The sequence below is a fragment of the Anomaloglossus baeobatrachus genome (assembly GCF_048569485.1).
Source record: "Anomaloglossus baeobatrachus isolate aAnoBae1 chromosome 5 unlocalized genomic scaffold, aAnoBae1.hap1 SUPER_5_unloc_23, whole genome shotgun sequence".
In the NCBI taxonomy this organism is placed as follows: Eukaryota; Metazoa; Chordata; class Amphibia; order Anura; family Aromobatidae; genus Anomaloglossus; species Anomaloglossus baeobatrachus.
The window spans coordinates 293,850-313,080 of record NW_027441799.1 but is presented as its reverse complement, the minus strand read 5'-3'; the positions used below and the strand labels follow the sequence as shown (position 1 = coordinate 313,080).

General features: G+C 42.7%; 1 protein-coding gene across 1 annotated transcript; it reads left to right on the top strand.

The window, feature by feature from the left end:
- Positions 1-706: 706 nt before the first annotated feature.
- Positions 707-18,817, top strand: LOC142259050 (gastrula zinc finger protein XlCGF66.1-like). The gene is made up of 6 exons (XM_075331578.1): positions 707-792; positions 16,960-17,109; positions 17,239-17,418; positions 17,500-17,623; positions 17,707-17,804; positions 18,695-18,817. The coding sequence occupies exons 2-6, from the start codon at positions 17,032-17,034 to the stop codon at positions 18,815-18,817; spliced, it is 603 nt and encodes a 200-aa protein (XP_075187693.1). The 5' UTR covers positions 707-792; positions 16,960-17,031.
- The last annotated feature ends 414 nt before the right edge of the window (positions 18,818-19,231 follow it).

Below are 19,231 nucleotides of genomic sequence, written 5' to 3'. Positions count from 1 at the left end.
GCTCCGCTCCGTACACCTCGTACACACGCGGCTCCGCTCCGTACACACGCGGCTCCGCTCCGTACACCTCGTACACACGCAGCTCCGCTCCGTACACCTCGTACACACGCGGCTCCGCTCCGTACACCTCGTACACACGCGGCTCCGCTCCGTACACCTCGTACACACGCGGCTCCGCTCCGTACAGCTCGTACACACGCGGCTCCGCTCCGTACAGCTCGTACACACGCGGCTCCGCTCCGTACAGCTCGTACACACGCGGCTCCGCTCCGTATACCTCGTATACACGGTTCTGCTCCGTACACCTCGTACACACACGGCTCTGCTCCGTACACCTCGTACACACACGGCTCCGCTCCGTACACCCCGTACACACACGGCTCCGCTCCGTACACCTCGTACACACCGCTCCGTACACCTCGTACACACGGCTCCGCTCCGTACACCTCGTACACACGCGGCTCCGCTCCGTACACCTCGTACACACCGCTCCGCTCCGTACAACTCTTACACACGGCTCCGCTCCGTGCACCTCGTACACACACGGCTCTGCTACATCCACACTGTAAACCCCTCCTGACCCCACACATAAACTTCCCCTCATCCAGCACCATGACAACCAGCACAGCAGAGCCCTGCATACACTGAGGAGCTGATCATGTGACCCTGACTCCTCCCCTCCATGTGACATCATCACAGGTCCTGGAAGCACAGAGCAGCCACATGTATACTGTGCGGCTGTTACGCTAGCTGCGGGGGTTGGGAAGCACCAAGCGAACAGCAAAAAGGAAGGTAAGGGAAACCCTGTGTCTAGGGAAAGCGAAGCTGGTGACCCCTGACCAAACTTATTGCTGGTCCCTGGGTCCACACCACCATAGATAGGTTCCTCACCTCTGCGCCGAGCCGGATACCTGACCCTAGCTATAACTACTGCTGGGCTCTAAATAGGGAACGGGTGGGATGAGCTCTTCATCAACCCCACTAAAGACACAAGGACACAAGGAGGACACAGGAAAGTGCATGAACTACTTATCTACAGGGGACACAAGTAGAAGATACCACAGAGGAGCACAAGCCTCTTGCTTGCAACCAAGGCTTGAATGAGCTAAAAATATCACCAGCATCAGTCTGAAGAAGTATCGGGTATTTAAGCACCCAGACAATGCTGATGATCAGGTGTAAGATGAGCTCCTGCTGGGTCCAAAAGGGGGAGAGAGAAATCCAGCAGGAAATAATACTGACAGCAGGAACAATGGAAAGTCAGGGAGCATTCTGCGCAGCCAGATGCTGTGACCTTCTATAGCCAGAAACCACATCACTGTCACCCATGACAGCGGCTCTGCAGGTGGAGGTGTGTGGAAATTCCCCATTATTGGTCACAGGCGGCATTAACCCCTTCAGCGCTGAGACTTTCGAGGAGTTTTTCTCTCGCTGATTATTATGAATCATGAAGCTTTTATTCCTTTGTCTCTGATAGATTCAGTCGACCCAACTATGAGATTGTATAGAAAATAGTTCCGGCACACTTCAAAAAATGCGAGAGAGGAATATAATGCTTCAAAGGATTTTATTTTACTTGTGCATAGGCAAAAAATGTCCAACGTTTCAACCATCAATTTTGTTTTTTGTCCAGGACAAGAGGATCTAATGTAACAAAAACATAACAGATTCTTTTAGATGATTACAGTCACTAACATACATTACAAAGCTTTATACAAACATCACTAATGAAAAGAGTGCATCAAACTGACGCTATAAGACGATAAAGGAGCAATAATGCGATGATTGCACAAATACATGAACAAAGGGGAATGACTGAGTTTATACAATTTTTATGAATTAATATTAATTATTCTCATTTAAATAGGACAAATGCCAGACTGGTCTGAATGATGCCAAGAGTACGAAATATAATAAATAGTGTCCACCCACCTAAGAAAAAAATGAGTGACAAAAGGTTTCTCAAGCTGCAAACTGTGGTTTCTCGCTGGGATATGAGGATATGAGGATATGGGGTGAACAGCCTAAGATGAGTAAGCAGAAAAATAACATACAAATGTAAGAGGACAATATAAAAGACACAGTGATACACTTATGTTGGGGTACACATCAGAGACCTCCGGAGTACAGAATGAAAGGTATATGCCTTTTGCACTTGTGTAGAAAAAATAAGGACATAATCGTGTTACTGTTCGGGGTTCTGTTGTGCCTCGAACCGGCCTAGTCCCGTCATTGACTGCCACATTGGGGGTTGGTTAACTCTGCAGCGCCACCTGGCTGTCGCTTGAGGCATCAGTTGGCTAGAGTTTTGTACCATCCTGAGCCTAAGTGCTCATGCAGCCACATTGAGCATGTGCGTGATGTAATTGATAACAAGGCGGCCACTGATTGGTCATCAGTGACATCAGCGATGAAGTGGCAACCGCTGATTGGTCATCAAGACTTCAGCAATGACGTGGAAGCCCCTGTATGGCTGCAGCCGACGCCATTAACACATGCCATGTGGCTTGGGCCAGGGTGGCGGCTATAAAAGGTCTGTAGCTCCGCCCAGCTGCTTTCCCTGCTGTTAGGAGTGAGTGGGTCCCAGCGCCAATGTAAGTCTGCAGTGCCTGTGCCATACTCTTGTATATGTGCAGTGTGATTCTGACTTTAGGGCAGGTGCCGGTACCAGGTACTCGTATCTGGGTACAAACTGTGTCTCAGCACAGTGAGGGATTAGAGTCCTTCCAGACAAGACGTGCCCCCTACGCACACTCCCCGTCTGCAGTGGCAGACTTGTGTGTATGTGTGTGCCAGCTTTGGGTACCCAGTGACGCTAACTGGGTAGCCTTCACGGTCTGACGTGCCCCTGTACGCATGTGACTGGCCCCGTGTTTATGTTCCAGGATGCCAGTGACACTAACTGGGTAGCCTTCACAGTCTGACGTGCCCCTGTACGCACGTGACCGGCCCCGTGTTTATGTTTCAGGTTGCCAGTGACACTAACTGGGTAGCCTTCACGGCCTGACGTGCCCCTGTACGCACATGACCGGCCCCGTGTGTATGTTCCAGGTTGCCAGTGACACTAACTGGGTAGCCTTCACGGTCTGACGTGCCCCTGTACGCACGTGACCGGCCCCGTGTTTATGTTCCAGGTTGCCAGTGACACTAACTGGGTGACCTTCACGGTCTGACGTGCCCCTGTACGCACGTGACCGGCCCCGTGTGTTTGTTCCAGGTTGCCAGTTAAACTACCTGGGTTGCCTTTTGGTTTCGACATGTTCCTACACACGTGACCATTCTCATCTGCGTTTTCCTTTGGTTTAGACGTGTCCTTACACACGTGACCATTATTTGTGCACCTGTGAGGTTAACCGGGACATGCTTCACGAAGGAGTGTGCCTTTACAACATCTCCTTCGTTTCTGTCTTTGTCTCCTGAGTTGCTGTACTCCGTTCTTCTGTCCTTAGTGGCTTTAACACCTGCCCGGCTGTGATACCAATGTGATATGACTGAAAGAATGTGTGATTAGATAGGAATCATAATCAAAAGATAGGAGTGATCCCAGATATTATTTGACCTATCAATAATTCAGTATCAAAGAGATGTCCTCTGGATGGCCAATATGATGACCAAAGAATACATGTCAAACAGGTTTTGAAGCAGTTTCAAGATAATGAGGAAGTCACATTTACAGTTCCACTTACCGGAAACTTGTGGTTGGCTTAAAGACAGGTTTAAGGAAGCTTGCATATGAAATTTACGGCTCATTGCAATATTTCACTAACACTATGGTCAACTGTGGTCGGTCAGTTGTCAACTGGCAGGATGTGCAGGGAATGTGCAGGAAGCTGCTGGTGCCCACAGCAGTTTGTGGTCAAGTTACATGAACATGACTCAGCTGTCACATGCTGGTGACCATTTAAACACAACCTACAAAGTTTTCCTATAAAAATTCACCGGACTCGCTTAATGTTAGGGGAAACCTTCCAGGACATTGAAGTGTACGTACGCACTGTTCCTGTGATGCAAGATGCCATGTTGTTCCCTTATCATTAAATCGAGTTCCCTCCGATGTGAAAGGATTGCTACAACAAACGGTAATGTTGATGCATATTTCTGTTATTGTATAAGATTCTATGACTATAGTTCTAAATGCCTATGTATCATTGATTATATTCATGTGCTATTAAAATAAATAGTATCTTGCTATAAAGAATATTAGTATTCGTGCCTGATTAGGATATCAGTGAGCGCTTCGTAAGTATGGGCTTTCAGCCCCCTTTTTAGTAGAATTTTGAAAGACATAAATTGGCGTAGTCGGCAGGATTACTTCTATAAGAAGTAATTAATGAATTTTTGTAATTTAGAAATTAAAAACATATATTTGGCAAAATTCAAGATATTTTTTCAATCTTTTTGCATAGTGTCAAAATGTTCAGAAAACGTAAGGATAATGTTAAGGAGGTTGTTGTGGAGATCCCGAGCTGGATTGAGGCTCCCTCCAATTTTATAGCACATGAATTGGTCAATTGTGGATTGGCAGAACAATGGCAGAATAAGCTCAAAGGTTGTGAAGCTACTGATGTTGTGAATGTACTCAGTAGTGCCCCTGTGAAAACAGGTGATGTAGTGTCTTTAGCACGGCACAAACAATGGCAGGATAAGCTTAAGGGTAGTGAAGCTACTGATGTTGTGAATGTATTCGGTAGTGTCCCTGTGAAAGCAGGTGATGTAGTGTCTTTAGCACGACGCAAACAATGGCAGAATAAGCTTAATTGTAGTGAAGCTACTGATGTTGTGAATGTATTCGGTAGTGTCCCTGTGAAAGCAGGTGATGTAGTGTCTTTAGCACGGCGCAAACAATGGCAGGATAAGCTTAAGGGTAGTGAAGCTACTGATGTGAATGTATTCGGTAGTGTCCCTGTGAAAGCAGGTGATGTAGTGTCTTTAGGACGGCGCATCTGGATTTTGGCAAGTGCATATAGTGTAATGCATGAGCGTAATCTAAAGATGCAGAAGAAAAGTTCGCAGATTGAACAAAAGATGATAGAATTAGGTTGCCTGAAAACAGTTCTGGAATGTAATACCAGACTGTTGAAGGATAAATTGGAACATTATCAGAATGTGGCAGAAAAAGCTGCCATAAAAATTGCTCAAAATAAGTACAAGAAAAGAAGGGGAAAGGTAAATAAAATCAAAATTGCTCAAAATAAGTACAAGAAAAGAAGAGGAAAAGTAAATAAAACCAAAGTACATAAAAGTATCGTCTCAGCTTCTATAAACTGGGATCCCGATACTTGGGATGGGGATGTGTGGGATTCATCTTCATCATCTGATGAGGAAGATTACCATAAAGGGAAGATTCAGGCTAATCCAGTAAGGAGGCGCCTAGAGAGGACAGAGAATGAGATCATCCGGGAACATGTCCGGGATGGTCAGGGGAATCTGCAATATGACGAAGATGATAATGCCATCACAAATGAGAGAACGATTCCTCATGTAAAAAATCGAGTAACCATTGAAGATTACTCTCAGGGAGAAGTTGATCGCATTTTAACACAGTTTAGACAAAAACCAGGAGAAGGAGAAATTCCCTGGTTGGTCAGGGTGCACGATCTCGGAGGAGGTGGAGTGCACTTTGACGCCGGAGACGTGGCAAAATTTGTCACCATGTCTCGGGACCCAGTAATTCAGAGATCAATAAAAAATTATTTTGTTGATCGTAATGAGCATGGTACTCAAAACTTAATCATGATCTTAGCCCATGCTTTTCTGGACAAATATCCATCAGAAGCAGACTTTCCTATCAATGCTACCAAGACCACTGTATTTCATTTCGATGCTCATGTCCCTACTAACTCACTTGAACGTTTGTTTAATTCAAAAGCAGATAAAGCAGCAACCATCAGACAAGTCAGTCCAACAGTTGACAAGACAAGGTACAACTGTTTGGGCACACCAGAAAGAGCGACACCTTATTCAGCAGGTTTAGACCTCAGTACATTGGAAACTGTCGTGGTACCCCCAGGTAAGGTAAAACCAATTTCAACAGGATTGGGTTGCCAGATACCAAAGGATCATTATGGTCAAATAGCCACTCGTTCTAGTTTAGTGTTAAAAGGAGCCATAGTGGTGGGAGGGGTAATAGAGGCAGATTATCAGGGAGAAATCAAGGTACTGATGCTAAATTTTGGAAATGAACCTTTGATCTTGATGAAACACCAGAAGGTGGCTCAGGTGTTGATAATTCCAAAATACTTGTCTGAAATAAGAGAAGGAACTGCCCCGACAGAATTAACAATACGGGGTACTAAAGGTTTTGGATCCTCTAATATTAAAAATGTAGGAGCAAAAATATGGATTCAAAACCTCCAAGGACCGCCCTCAGAGACAGAGGTAATAGCGGTCGGAAAAGATCGTACTCTCCTGATAATGAGACCAGGAGTGGAGAAGTGGGAATATGTCCCACAAGAAAAATGTTATTTACGAGAATAATAGTGTATCTTTATTTGCAGAAGGTGTTGTAAATAAGCGGAATCCATGGTATCGGTTACTGGGAAGAGCTCGATAGTGATGAGATGGAGAAATTCCTGTGTTTGATGTTTGTCTCTTTGGTCGTTGGATGGACAAGTCTACATCAGGAGGAACCTGTGGCGAATGAATTTCTGATGCATCATCACATTTTCAACACACAGATTGCTGGATCTGTACACATTCTCCGGTTACAGCCACCAGTATCCCTTATCTGGATGTCCCGGTATTGATGGAGGAAATCTTAAAGTAGAAAAGTTGTTCTGATCATCTTGCTGATAAAGACACTCGAAGTGTTCGTCTATAGAATACTACAGTACCCATTTCCATAGTGGGATGGATCAATCTTCCATGGTGGCAAGGCAATTTGAATGCAACAGTCACCAATTTGCAATATCTGGCTTTTAAGGGAGGAATTTGGGTACCAACAAATAAGACTGGACTGACTAACCTGGGATTCATCTCTATGGAGAATATAAAAATAAGTTTTGGGACAGCTATAAATACTGTAGATGCTTTTAAACCCAGCTTAGTGGAAAGGACAATTCATGATATGTTATGGCCTTATGCCAATATGTTCATAAATGGGTCTAGTGAAACTTGTAGTAACATATCGGGAAATGTAATGTGTAATGATTCCTTTGAATATCGAGCAAATGCCAAAACACATGATATTCAAGGGAGCTTTTCAGATAATATTGCTTTTAGTTTTAATATATTGTACAAAAGTAGTGAAAGTGATTATATTTGTGATTCAACGTTTATCTAAACAAACCAAGAAAACAAAATTTGTGGCAAACAATATTTCTTGGTCATGGTATGGTATATTCCGAGTGATCTTCCTCTAGTGGAATACTGATGATGGAAAATAATCCCTGGGATCAAGGACCGATTGTGATACCAATGTGATATGACTGAAAGAATGTGTGATTAGATAGGAATCATAATCAAAAGATAGGAGTGATCCCAGATATTATTTGACCTATCAATAATTCAGTATCAAAGAGATGTCCTCTGGATGGCCAATATGATGACCAAAGAATACATGTCAAACAGGTTTTGAAGCAGTTTCAAGATAATGAGGAAGTCACATTTACAGTTCCACTTACCGGAAACTTGTGGTTGGCTTAAAGACAGGTTTAAGGAAGCTTGCATATGAAATTTACGGCTCATTGCAATATTTCACTAACACTATGGTCAACTGTGGTCGGTCAGTTGTCAACTGGCAGGATGTGCAGGAAATGTGCAGGAAGCTGCTGGTGCCCACAGCAGTTTGTGGTCAAGTTACATGAACATGACTCAGCTGTCACATGCTGGTGACCATTTAAACACAACCTACAAAGTTTTCCTATAAAAATACACCGGACTCGCTTAATGTTAGGGGAAACCTTCCAGGACATTGAAGTGTACGTACGCACTGTTCCTGTGATGCAAGATGCCATGTTGTTCCCTTATCATTAAATCGAGTTCTCTCCGATGTGAAAGGATTGCTACAACAAACGGTAATGTTGATGCATATTTCTGTTATTGTATAAGATTCTATGACTATAGTTCTAAATGCCTATGTACCATTGATTATATTCATGTGCTATTAAAATAAATAATATCTTGCTATAAAGAATATTAGTATTCGTGCCTGATTAGGATATCAGTGAGCGCTTCGTAAGTATGGGCTTTCAGCCCCCTTTTTAGTAGAATTTAGCAAGACACCGGCGGACGTGGGGCGACGATTGATATTCTATTATTTTTTATTTCAATCGTCCTCTGCGTAACAAATCATACTTAAAGGAAGTGTTTTTTTGTGGCTTTCTTTTTTCAGCAGCAATATGGCATAAGAGCAATATCTGAGTAAATAGACAAAGTATATAGTGTTATTATCAATATATAATGGATTGAAGCATAATTGATATAAGCTACATCCACAGGAGCTATTCCAGGGTAAAGCCTGTGTGACCGGCTGCAGATAACTAATCTGCTGTGTGAAGGCAGAATTCCCCCGGGCTCCACAAGTGACCTTCAGAGAAACCAATGTTAATTCAAGAAAAATTGAGGGGGTGCGCGCTAGTGACCTGAATGACGTGGGGAGAAAATAGTGACTTACTTGAATCAGAGTAATAGTGGGGATGTTTCTGAAGTGCTGTGCATATGCAGAAAATGAGAATAGTGACAACGATTTCTAGATCTCCGGCTCTATAAAGCACCTAGGAGTCATAGTGTTAAAAGGAAAAGAATTAGAATAAACCTAATGTCATGTAATATACCCGGTTACTGCAGGGGGATACTACATAAGACTCTACTATCAGAGGTTACTGTAATCTAATATATGCCATACTGAGATATAAAACTGGATTAAGAAAAGGGCAACCTGTGGATCATTTAGGATGATCCAGTATCTGAGAGTAGCTGCAGTAGTGGCTATATACATTGTATGTGAATAATGCCCCTGTGGGAAAGATCCAATCGTGTGAAACAGACCTCTCATATGAGTACATACCTTCAGTGGTGATTCAGGGAGTGATTCCAGTGGAGGGGAGTGTAGCCGTGCCGGCGGTGACCTGCCTTTATATATTATTCTCTGTGCTGCGTCCGTTATCCATCTCCTGGACATGGAACACACGCCGCGCATGCACCGCACACACCGCTGAGCGACGCAGGCGCGAAGAAAGGGCATGAAAACTAAGTGGTGTTCACAGTGCGCTGGATGCGCATGCGCAGTGGTAATTTCTTTATTTCTTGTGCTAACGGAATACAGGAGATGTGCTGGATGATGGAATACAGGAGATGTGCTGGATGATGGAATACAGGAGATGTGCTGGATGATGGAATACAGGAGATGTGCTGGATGATGGAATACAGGAGATGTGCTGGATGATGGAATACAGGAGATGTGCTGGATGATGGAATACAGGAGATGTGCTGGATGATAAGGTGCCTTAGTGATAGTGACAGCCTAATCGTGCTTACAGAGGGGGCCTGATTCAGGTGACAAGGGGAGCCTGGAAGGAGAAAAGGGAGAACATTTATAATACAAGTCTATTTACTTAAATGACAAAACATGTGTTAATAGATATTTAGATCTGCACTTACAAAGGAACCTCATCCGCGGCCATATAGAATACAGTTAGGTCCAGAAATATTTGGACAGTGACACAAGTTTTGTTATTTTAGCTGTTTACAAAAACATGTTCAGAAATACAATTATATATATAATATGGGCTGAAAGTGCACACTCCCAGCTGCAATATGAGAGTTTTCACATCCAAATCGGAGAAAGGGTTTAGGAATCATAGCTCTGTAATGCATAGCCTCCTCTTTTTCAAGGGACCAAAAGTAATTGGACAAGGGACTCTAAGGGCTGCAATTAACTCTGAAGGCGTCTCCCTCGTTAACCTGTAATCAATGAAGTAGTTAAAAGGTCTGGGGTTGATTACAGGTGTGTGGTTTTGCATTTGGAAGCTGTTGCTGTGACCAGACAACATGCGGTCTAAGGAACTCTCAATTGAGGTGAAGCAGAACATCCTGAGGCTGAAAAAAAAGAAAAAATCCATCAGAGAGATAGCAGACATGCTTGGAGTAGCAAAATCAACAGTCGGGTACATTCTGAGAAAAAAGGAATTGACTGGTGAGCTTGGGAACTCAAAAAGGCCTGGGCGTCCACGGATGACAACAGTGGTGGATGATCGCCGCATACTTTCTTTGGTGGAGAAGAACCCGTTCACAACATCAACTGAAGTCCAGAACACTCTCAGTGAAGTAGGTGTATCTGTCTCTAAGTCAACAGTAAAGAGAAGACTCCATGAAAGTAAATACAAAGGGTTCACATCTAGATGCAAACCATTCATCAATTCCAAAAATAGACAGGCCAGAGTTACATTTGCTGAAATACACCTTATGAAGCCAGCTCAGTTCTGGAAAAGTATTCTATGGACAGATGAGACCAAGATCAACCTGTACCAGAATGATGGGAAGAAAAAAGTTTGGAGAAGAAAGGGAACGGCACATGATCCAAGGCACACCACATCCTCTGTAAAACATGGTGGAGGCAACGTGATGGCATGGGCATGCATGGCTTTCAATGGCACTGGGTCACTTGTGTTTATTGATGACATAACAGCAGACAAGAGTAGCCGGATGAATTCTGAAGTGTACCGGGATATACTTTCAGCCCAGATTCAGCCAAATGCCGCAAAGTTGATCGGACGGCGCTTCATAGTACAGATGGACAATGACCCCAAGCATACAGCCAAAGCTACCCAGGAGTTCATGAGTGCAAAAAAGTGGAACATTCTGCAATGGCCAAGTCAATCACCAGATCTTAACCCAATTGAGCATGCATTTCACTTGCTCGAATCCAGACTTAAGATGGAAAGACCCACAAACAAGCAAGACCTGAAGGCTGCGGCTGTAAAGGCCAGGCAAAGCATTAAGAAGGAGGAAACACAGCGTTTGGTGATGTCCATGGCTTCCAGACTTAAGGCAGTGATTGCCTCCAAAGGATTCGCAACAAAATATTGAAAATAAAAATATTTTGTTTGGGTTTGGTTTATTTGTCCAATTACTTTTGACCTCCTAAAATGTGGAGTGTTTGTAAAGAAATGTGTACAATTCCTACAATTCCTATCAGATATTTTTGTTCAAACCTTCAAATTAAACGTTACAATCTGCACTTGAATTCTGTTGTAGAGGTTTCATTTCAAATCCAATGTGGTGGCATGCAGAGCCCAACTCGCGAAAATTGTGTCACTGTCCAAATATTTCTGGACCTAACTGTACATAGTAATATACTGACTTATATTCCTAACACAATCAGTTGAAATAATATGTAAATAACATGCTTAACATTGATATGATAGTAAAACAGATCTGTAAGGATAAATTCCCTTTATAATCTCTACATGAATGAACAAAACGGCATATGAGAAAATAATTAAGTGAAAACCTCATATTCTCTATTAAGACCCCTTGGTTCCAGGGTCTTAAGTGTGTGTAGCCAATATGCCTCCTCCTCTTTGAGGATACGTACCCTGTTGCCACCCCTTCTCATCGGGGGCACATGTTCGATTACCTGATATTTGAGTTGTGCGATCGTATGGCCGTGTGTTATGCAATGATGAGGTACGGGAAGAAGAGTTGTTTGGATCTGATGGTTGATATGTGTTTGCTAATTCTGTCTCGGATATGTTGGCTTGTTTCTCCAACATATCCGAGACCACAAGGACATTTAATCAGATAAACTATGAATGAAGAATCACATGTGAAAAACCCGTGAATAGGGAATACACGACCTGAAAAAGGATGGGTAAATGTATCGCCCCTAGTGAGGTTATTGCATTGTATACAGTGATGACAGGGAAAATTACCTTTCCTAGGAAAGCCTAGGAAGGTTTGACGAGGAGCAGTCTTTTGAGGGCCTATGTCGGCTCTAACTAGACTGTCCTTAAGATTTTTGGGTCTCTTGTTGCAAAATAGTGGGGGCTCTGAGAATTCACGTATTGTCAGATAAGCCGTTTTTAGGAGTGGCCAATGGTTGAAAATGATATTTTATTCAAAGGTGAAAAGGGATGATACGTATTTATACAGGGTATTCCAGATGAATTTTGTATAGTGTGTGGCCTTTGAGTCATTTTTATGTTAGCAATATCTTCGGGATAACCTCTTGCTATGAATTTTTGGCTGATTTCAGTAGCTCTAACATTCCGTTGTATACAATCATAACCCATGTTTAGTGTGTTTTGGATGGCAGCTTGTATAATGAAAGAGGTTATTTCTGTCTGTGGGTTTCACATACAAATCTGTTTGTAGATAGAATTACCAGGGTATCAAGAAAATTGATATTGTGAGAGTCCAAGTGAATAGTGAATGTAAGACCAGGTCTATATGTATTAATCTCTTGATGAAACTTAATTAAAGAGTCCATATCCCCCCGCCAAATAGTGAAGCTATCATCTATGTACCTTTTTCAGGTAATAACATGCTTAATCCACAGAGGGTGATTATAAATGTGATTTTCCTCAAAGCATGCCATGTAAATATTGGCATAAGGGGGCGCTAAATTTGACCCCATCGCGGTGCCCCTTTTCTGTAGAAAAAAATGGTCTTGAAAAAGAAAAAAATTATTCTCGAGGACCAGTTGGAGAAGGTCCTTACAGAAAGTTCCTACGACAGTACTCAAAACTCTATGTCTTTCAAGAAGCCAATCAACCGCTACCAGACCATCATGATGTTCTATGCTTGTATAAAGACTATTTACATCAAGTGTAACTAAAGCTGGTGTCACACATAGCGACAACGACATCGCTGTTAAGTCACCATTTTCTGTGACGTAACAGCGACCTTGTAAGTCGCTGTTATGATCGCTGTTTAGCTGTCAAACACAGCGACGAAGCAGCGATCATAACGTCGCTACATGTCCAGAGAGCAGGGAGTCGCGCACACTGCTTAGCGCTGGCTCCTTGCTCTCCTAGCTTCAGTACACATCGGGTTAATTAACCCGATGTATACTGCAGCTACATGTCACAGTGCAGAGAGCAGGGAGCCGCGCACACTGCTTAGCGCTGGCTCCTTGCTCTCCTAGCTACAGTACACATTGGGTTAATTAACCCGATGTGCACTGCAGCTACATGTGCACAGAGCAGGAGCCGGCACTAGCAGCAAGAGCGGCGGAGGCTGGTAACGAAGGTAAATATCGGGTAACCAGGGAAAGGTCTTCCCTTGGTTACCCGATGTTTACAGTGGTTACAGCTTTCCGCAGCTGCCAGACGCCGGCTCCTGCTCCCTGCTCGCTTCATTTCGTCGCTCTCTCGCTGTTACACACAGCGATGTGTGCTTCACAGCGGGAGAGCGACGACGAAAAAATGAAGCAGGACATTCAGCAACGACCGGCGACCTCACAGCAGGGGCCAGCTAGCTGCTGGATGTCACACACAGCGACGGGACGTCGCTGCAACGTCCCAGAAAATGGTGACGTAGCAGCGACGTCGTTGTCGTCGTCGCTGTGTGTGACACCACCTTAAAAGACTGCCCGGTGGAATTGACTCAAACTGATGTAGATGTGATAAAAAATCAGAAGTGTTCTTCAAATATGATGTTATCTTTGGGACAAGCGGTGTTGGCCAGGGGAGAAAGAACAGACTCAGTTAAAGCAACTATGGGACGACCCGGAGGTCGTTTAAGATTTTCACGAATTTTCAGGAGGGTATAAATTACTGGTGTAATGGGATGTGTTTTAATGAGGTACTCCGCCAATTTAGCATCTATTGTTTTATTGTGTAAATACGAATCTACAATGCTCTTAATGAGTGACTGTATACGGGATGTAGGATCTCTTGAAATAGGTAATTATGTATTTCTGTCTTCTAGTTGGCTATGTAACTCTTCAATATAATAGGCTCTGTCCATTACCACTATTGCCCCTCCTTTGTCAGCAGGTTTTATGATGATTTTATGATTGTTCCTTAGGCTTTGAATCACCCTGTTTTCTTCCACCGAAATATTATGTCTGACCTTAAATTTGCCACCTTCTACTGATTTTACCGTGTTGTCAATGTCATTAGTTACCAGAGAAATGTAGGTTTCTACTGGATGATATGTCTTGGAGGGGTTGAATGAACTCGGAATTCTGAGATTTAACTGTCTCAATTGAAATGTGTTACCTTGCTCTATTTTAGTTGTGTGAGTCTGAGTCCCACTTTCAGTCCCAAAATGTACCTTAAACCTTAACAATCTAAAAAATCTCCATCTCTTGATCAAGCTGAAATGTATTAAAAGCTGGAGTTGGACAAAAAGATAACCTTTTCTGAAGAACCTGTGAATCAATGAATGACAAATTGTGAGATGATATATTGTACACTAAATTCGTCGTACCTGTGAGTGTGTATATGGTATGTCGATGTGGTTCCTGTGCCTCCTCTTGCTACGCCTCGTTTTCCTCCTTCTTGTCTTGGTCCTAAAAAACAAGTTATGTGAGTAGTGTACTGGTCTACTTCTGAACTGGATGAAGAAGGATAATGACTGTAAGTTGTAGATCATCTAGGAGCCTCGTCGGAGAACCGCCATCGATACACCTGATCTTTGGAATAATCTTCCTGGTCCCGAACAAATTTAGATCTTTTTTTCTCCTGTAGGGTTTTCCTAAATTCTATAATGGTTTCTTAGATTTAATCTTCTCCCATTCGGTATTAGGGATAGTGTTTGTTAACTGCTCTTTTATGGAATGGATCTTAAGACCCAATGTTTCAATTTCTTTTTGTAAATATTCAATGGTTAAAATAATGATGTCCATTGAACATTTGTTGATGATGCTCTCAAACTTCGAACAGTATTCTGGATTGTCCGAAAACAAAGTGGGTCTCAAGGGTTCTCTCAATCCCCTGGGAATCCTTTGTACTCTATGGTATTCGGCCAGAGTGGCGCAATGAAGTTCCAGTGCCGTCTGTCTCCTCAGTTCCTTCTCGTAATCCCGAGAGCGTACCTCCTCAGTGGGAACTGATAAAAATGCATTTGGAATGTTGACCTTAGATAATATAGTCTTTACTTCTTCAGCATTATATGAAAAGGTAGTAAAATACATGAGAATTGTCAAATAATGAGACACAGGAGCTCAGGTAAAAAATATATAATCAAAATACACGATAAACCTGGCTTCACTGTGAGAAAAAAAGGTGCACGGAAAAAATAGAACTAATTCTATAGAAAATAGTTCCGGCGCATTTCAAAAAATGCGAGAGAGGAATATAATGCTTCAAACTATTTTATTTTACTTGTGCATAGGCAAAAAAAAATCATCATTGTGTACCCCAATATAAGTCTATCACTGTTTCTTTTATATTGTACTCTTACATTTGTATTTTATTTTTCTGCTTACTCATCTTAGGCTGTTCACCCCATATCCTCATATCAGAAGAAGGAAATTCCAGCGCAGTCCAATATGTCCGATTAAAATTCATTTTTATTTAGTAAATCCATAAAAATTAGGAAAATACAGGGCGGTCAGCAGGATATTGCATGGATATTGTACAGACCCCACAAAGCTACGCGTTTCGACGTTGAGTCTTAATCATGCTCAAAGACTCAACGTCGAAACGCGTAGCTTTGTGGGGTCTGTACAATATCCATGCAATATCCTGCTGACCGCCCTGTATTTTTCTAATTTATATGGATTTACTAAATAAAAATGAATTTTAATCGGACATATTGGACTGCACTGGAATTTCCTTCTTCTGACCGTTATTTGGCAGCCTAGCCCTCCGTGCGCAGGTCCTGACTGACAGCGGATTGCAGCAACTCGGTGAGCTGAATTTTTCTCTCTTTTCTTGGATATCCTCATATCGTCATATACCCATCGAGAAGCGACAGTCTGTAGCTTGAGAAACCTTTTGGCACTCATTTTTTTTCTTAGGTGGGTGGACACTATTCATTATATTTCGTACTCTTGGCATCATTCTGACCAGTCTTGCATTTGTTCCATTTTAAATGAGAATAATTAATATTAATTCATAAATTGTTTAAACTCAATCATTCAACTTTTTTCATGTATTTGTGCAAATCATCACATTATTGTTCCTTTATTGTCTTATAACATCAATTTGATGCATTCTTTTCATTAGTGATGCTTTGTATAAAGCTTTGTAATGTATGTTATTGACTGTACATCATCTAAAAGAATCTGTTATGTTTTTTATGTTTTTGTTACATTAGATGCTCTTGTCCTTGACAAAAAACAAAATTGATGGTCGAAACGTTGGACATTTGTTTTGCCTATGCACAAGTAAAATAAAATACTTTGAAGCATTATATTCCTCTCTCGCATTTTTTTGAAGTGTGCCGGAACTATTTTCTATACAATTAGTTCTATTTGTTCCATGCACCTTTTTTTTTTTCTCACAGTGAAGCCAGGTTTATCCTGTATTTTGATTATATATTTTTTCCCTGAGCTCCTGTGTCTCATTTTTTGACAATCCTCATGTCTTTTACTACCTTTTCATACTATGAGACGCAGGAAGTGAGGAAAACCGTCTGCCCTCGGTCCTCGGCCCCTTTCTGCCCTCGGTCCTCGGCTCCTTTCTGCCCTAGGTCCTCAGCCCCTTTCTGCCCTAGGTCCTCAGCCCCTTTCTGCCCTCGGTCCTCGGCCCCTTTCTGCCCTCGGTCCTCGGCCCCTTTCTGCCCTCGGTCCTCGGCCCCTTTCTGTCCTCGGTCCTCGACCCCTTTCTGCCCTCGGTCCTCGGCTTCTTTTTGCCCTTGGTCCTTGGCTCCTTTCTGCCCTCGGTCCTTGGCTCCTTTCTATCCTCGGCTCCTTTCTGCCCTCAATCCTCGGCCCCTTTCTGTCCCCACACAATATAATGTTTCCCCAAAATGTTCTCATTATATGTTTCCCCTTTTTATCTCCAGTAATTGTATTATTACAGCGGATTATTTATGATGTTACATCGTCATCTTCTCCCCATTCAGGTGCCTACAATATCGGATCCTCTCAGTGGAGATCTTCTATAGAAGAGAATTCTCCTGATTGCCCCGTGAAGGATGGATATGGAAAGGGACAAGATGGCGGAGAGGATATTACACCTCACCCTAGAGATCCTCTTCCGGCTTACTGGAGAGGTGAGAGATTCTGATGACGTCACATTACATCATTCTTATCTATGGGAATAACAGATGGACAGAACTGGAGAGGTGAGGACTCTGGAAATGTCTGGAGTGAGATTTATTACTGTGTCTCTCCATAACCAGGATTACACAGTAGTGAAGAAGACCTCTAGTGAGCGCTGTCAGGCCCCTGTGTCTGAGGGATGGGGAAGACCCCTGAGCCCAATCACGGGGCCTCCACCTCACCCCCCGATACATGAGGACATCAATGACCAGAAGATCCTAGAGCTCACCTACAAGATGATTGAGCTGCTGACTGGAGAGGTGACACTGCTGGGAATGCTGGGACATTATACAGTAACGCTATGAAGGGATCGGGGGTGATGGTATCATTGTATGTGTCAGGTTCCTATAAGGTGTCAGGATGTCACCGTCTATTTCTCCATGGAGGAGTGGGTGTATTTAGAAGGACACAAAGATCTGTACAAGGACGTCATGATGGCGGTTCCCCAGCCCCTCACATCACCAGGTAATAGACAGGACTAAATACACACAGCCTATAATTATCTGTATGTAAGGAATGAATTCAGTCCCTGTATGTGTCTCCTCCAGGTCTATCCAGTAAGAGGACAACACCAGAGAGATGTCCCCGTCCTCTTCTCCCACAGGACTGTAAACAAGAAGATCCCGATGTTCCTCAGGATCATCAGGTAGATGGAGAGAAGGTGCCATGAAATCTCCCTATGATGTGTAGACGGCTGTGAAGGTCTTGTGCTCAGTCTTGTTTTATCCTCCAGTATTATATGTGTTATACTTGTGTAATGAGAGCGGTGGAGATGGCCGGATTAGGAGAGATAAGAGCTTTGATGATTCCTTTTAGTTCTCGTTCACACTACTGTATTTTCAGTGCTGTCCATAAAATAACACAACGTCTCGCCCTCAGACCATTGTTATTGGATGTGGCAGTGCAGATGGGGATTTTCTTTCTCACTGACAGTATCTGCGTGTGAGAATAATCCCAGCATCCTCTAGTGCCTTCCGTACATCGGAGGAGACTCATCCATTCAGGTCTGTGTCTGCACAAACCATCAGATTCCCACCAGCTCCACCATACAGCAGACATTGTGTTACGGATACATTGCAGTTCTGTAATGGAGGAAGCTGTAAATGGTCTTGTAAATTATTAATAGCGGCTGTAAATACCGGATTGTATATGGATGACAAATAAGAAAAGACTTGTCCTAGTTTTCTGGATGAAGCTGTGATGATTCTTTATCCGGCCGTGTGATCCCGGCATTAGAGGTCGTTACATCCCGGGAAGAGAGGATTTATCTAGAAAGTGTAAAATCTTTCCCTTACCTGAATATTTCTGCCTCCGGTCACATCCCGTCTGCCGGTATAACGGGCTCCGCACCACAAAACTTTCATCCAACTCATCAATTGTGGTGATTTTTTTCTAAGTCACTTTTTTTTCATCTTCTCGTATTAATTAATGTTTTTTGTTCCAAATTCTTCATATTGGTGCAAGTAGATCATGAGTTTTGCGCACAATAGAAACGCTTTGTATTTTTCCCTTTGACCTATGTTTGTTACTTTTTAGTGCAAAAAGTCTCATGTTTTCCTAAATGGCGGCAAGTTTGCACCAAAGTATTTGCTATACATAAACTATCTCGGGTGTGGACTGGAGAACATTCGTGATAAAATTTCCCAGTTTTTAGGTTGAAGGTAGACATACCGTTCCTTAAAAAACTATTTATACCTGATGAACTTTTCCACATTTTTTCACATTACAGCCACAAAAAAATGGATTTTATTGGGTTTTTATGTGATAACAACACAAAGTAGCAAACACTTGTGAAGTATAAAGGAAATTATACATGACTTTCTAATTATGTTAAGAAATTTAACTCTGAAATTTGTGATATGCATTAGTATTCAGCCCCCTGAGTGAATACTTTGTAGGATCTCCTTTCACTACAATTGCTGCTGCCAGTTTCTTGGGGATGTGTCTACCAGCTTTCCACATCTAGAGGTGACATTTTTGCCCCTTGTACTTTATAAAACAGCTCTATCTCAGGTAAATTGGATGAAGGCGTCTGTGAAGAAATTTTGCTGAGCCCACAATTGTGCCTGGAGA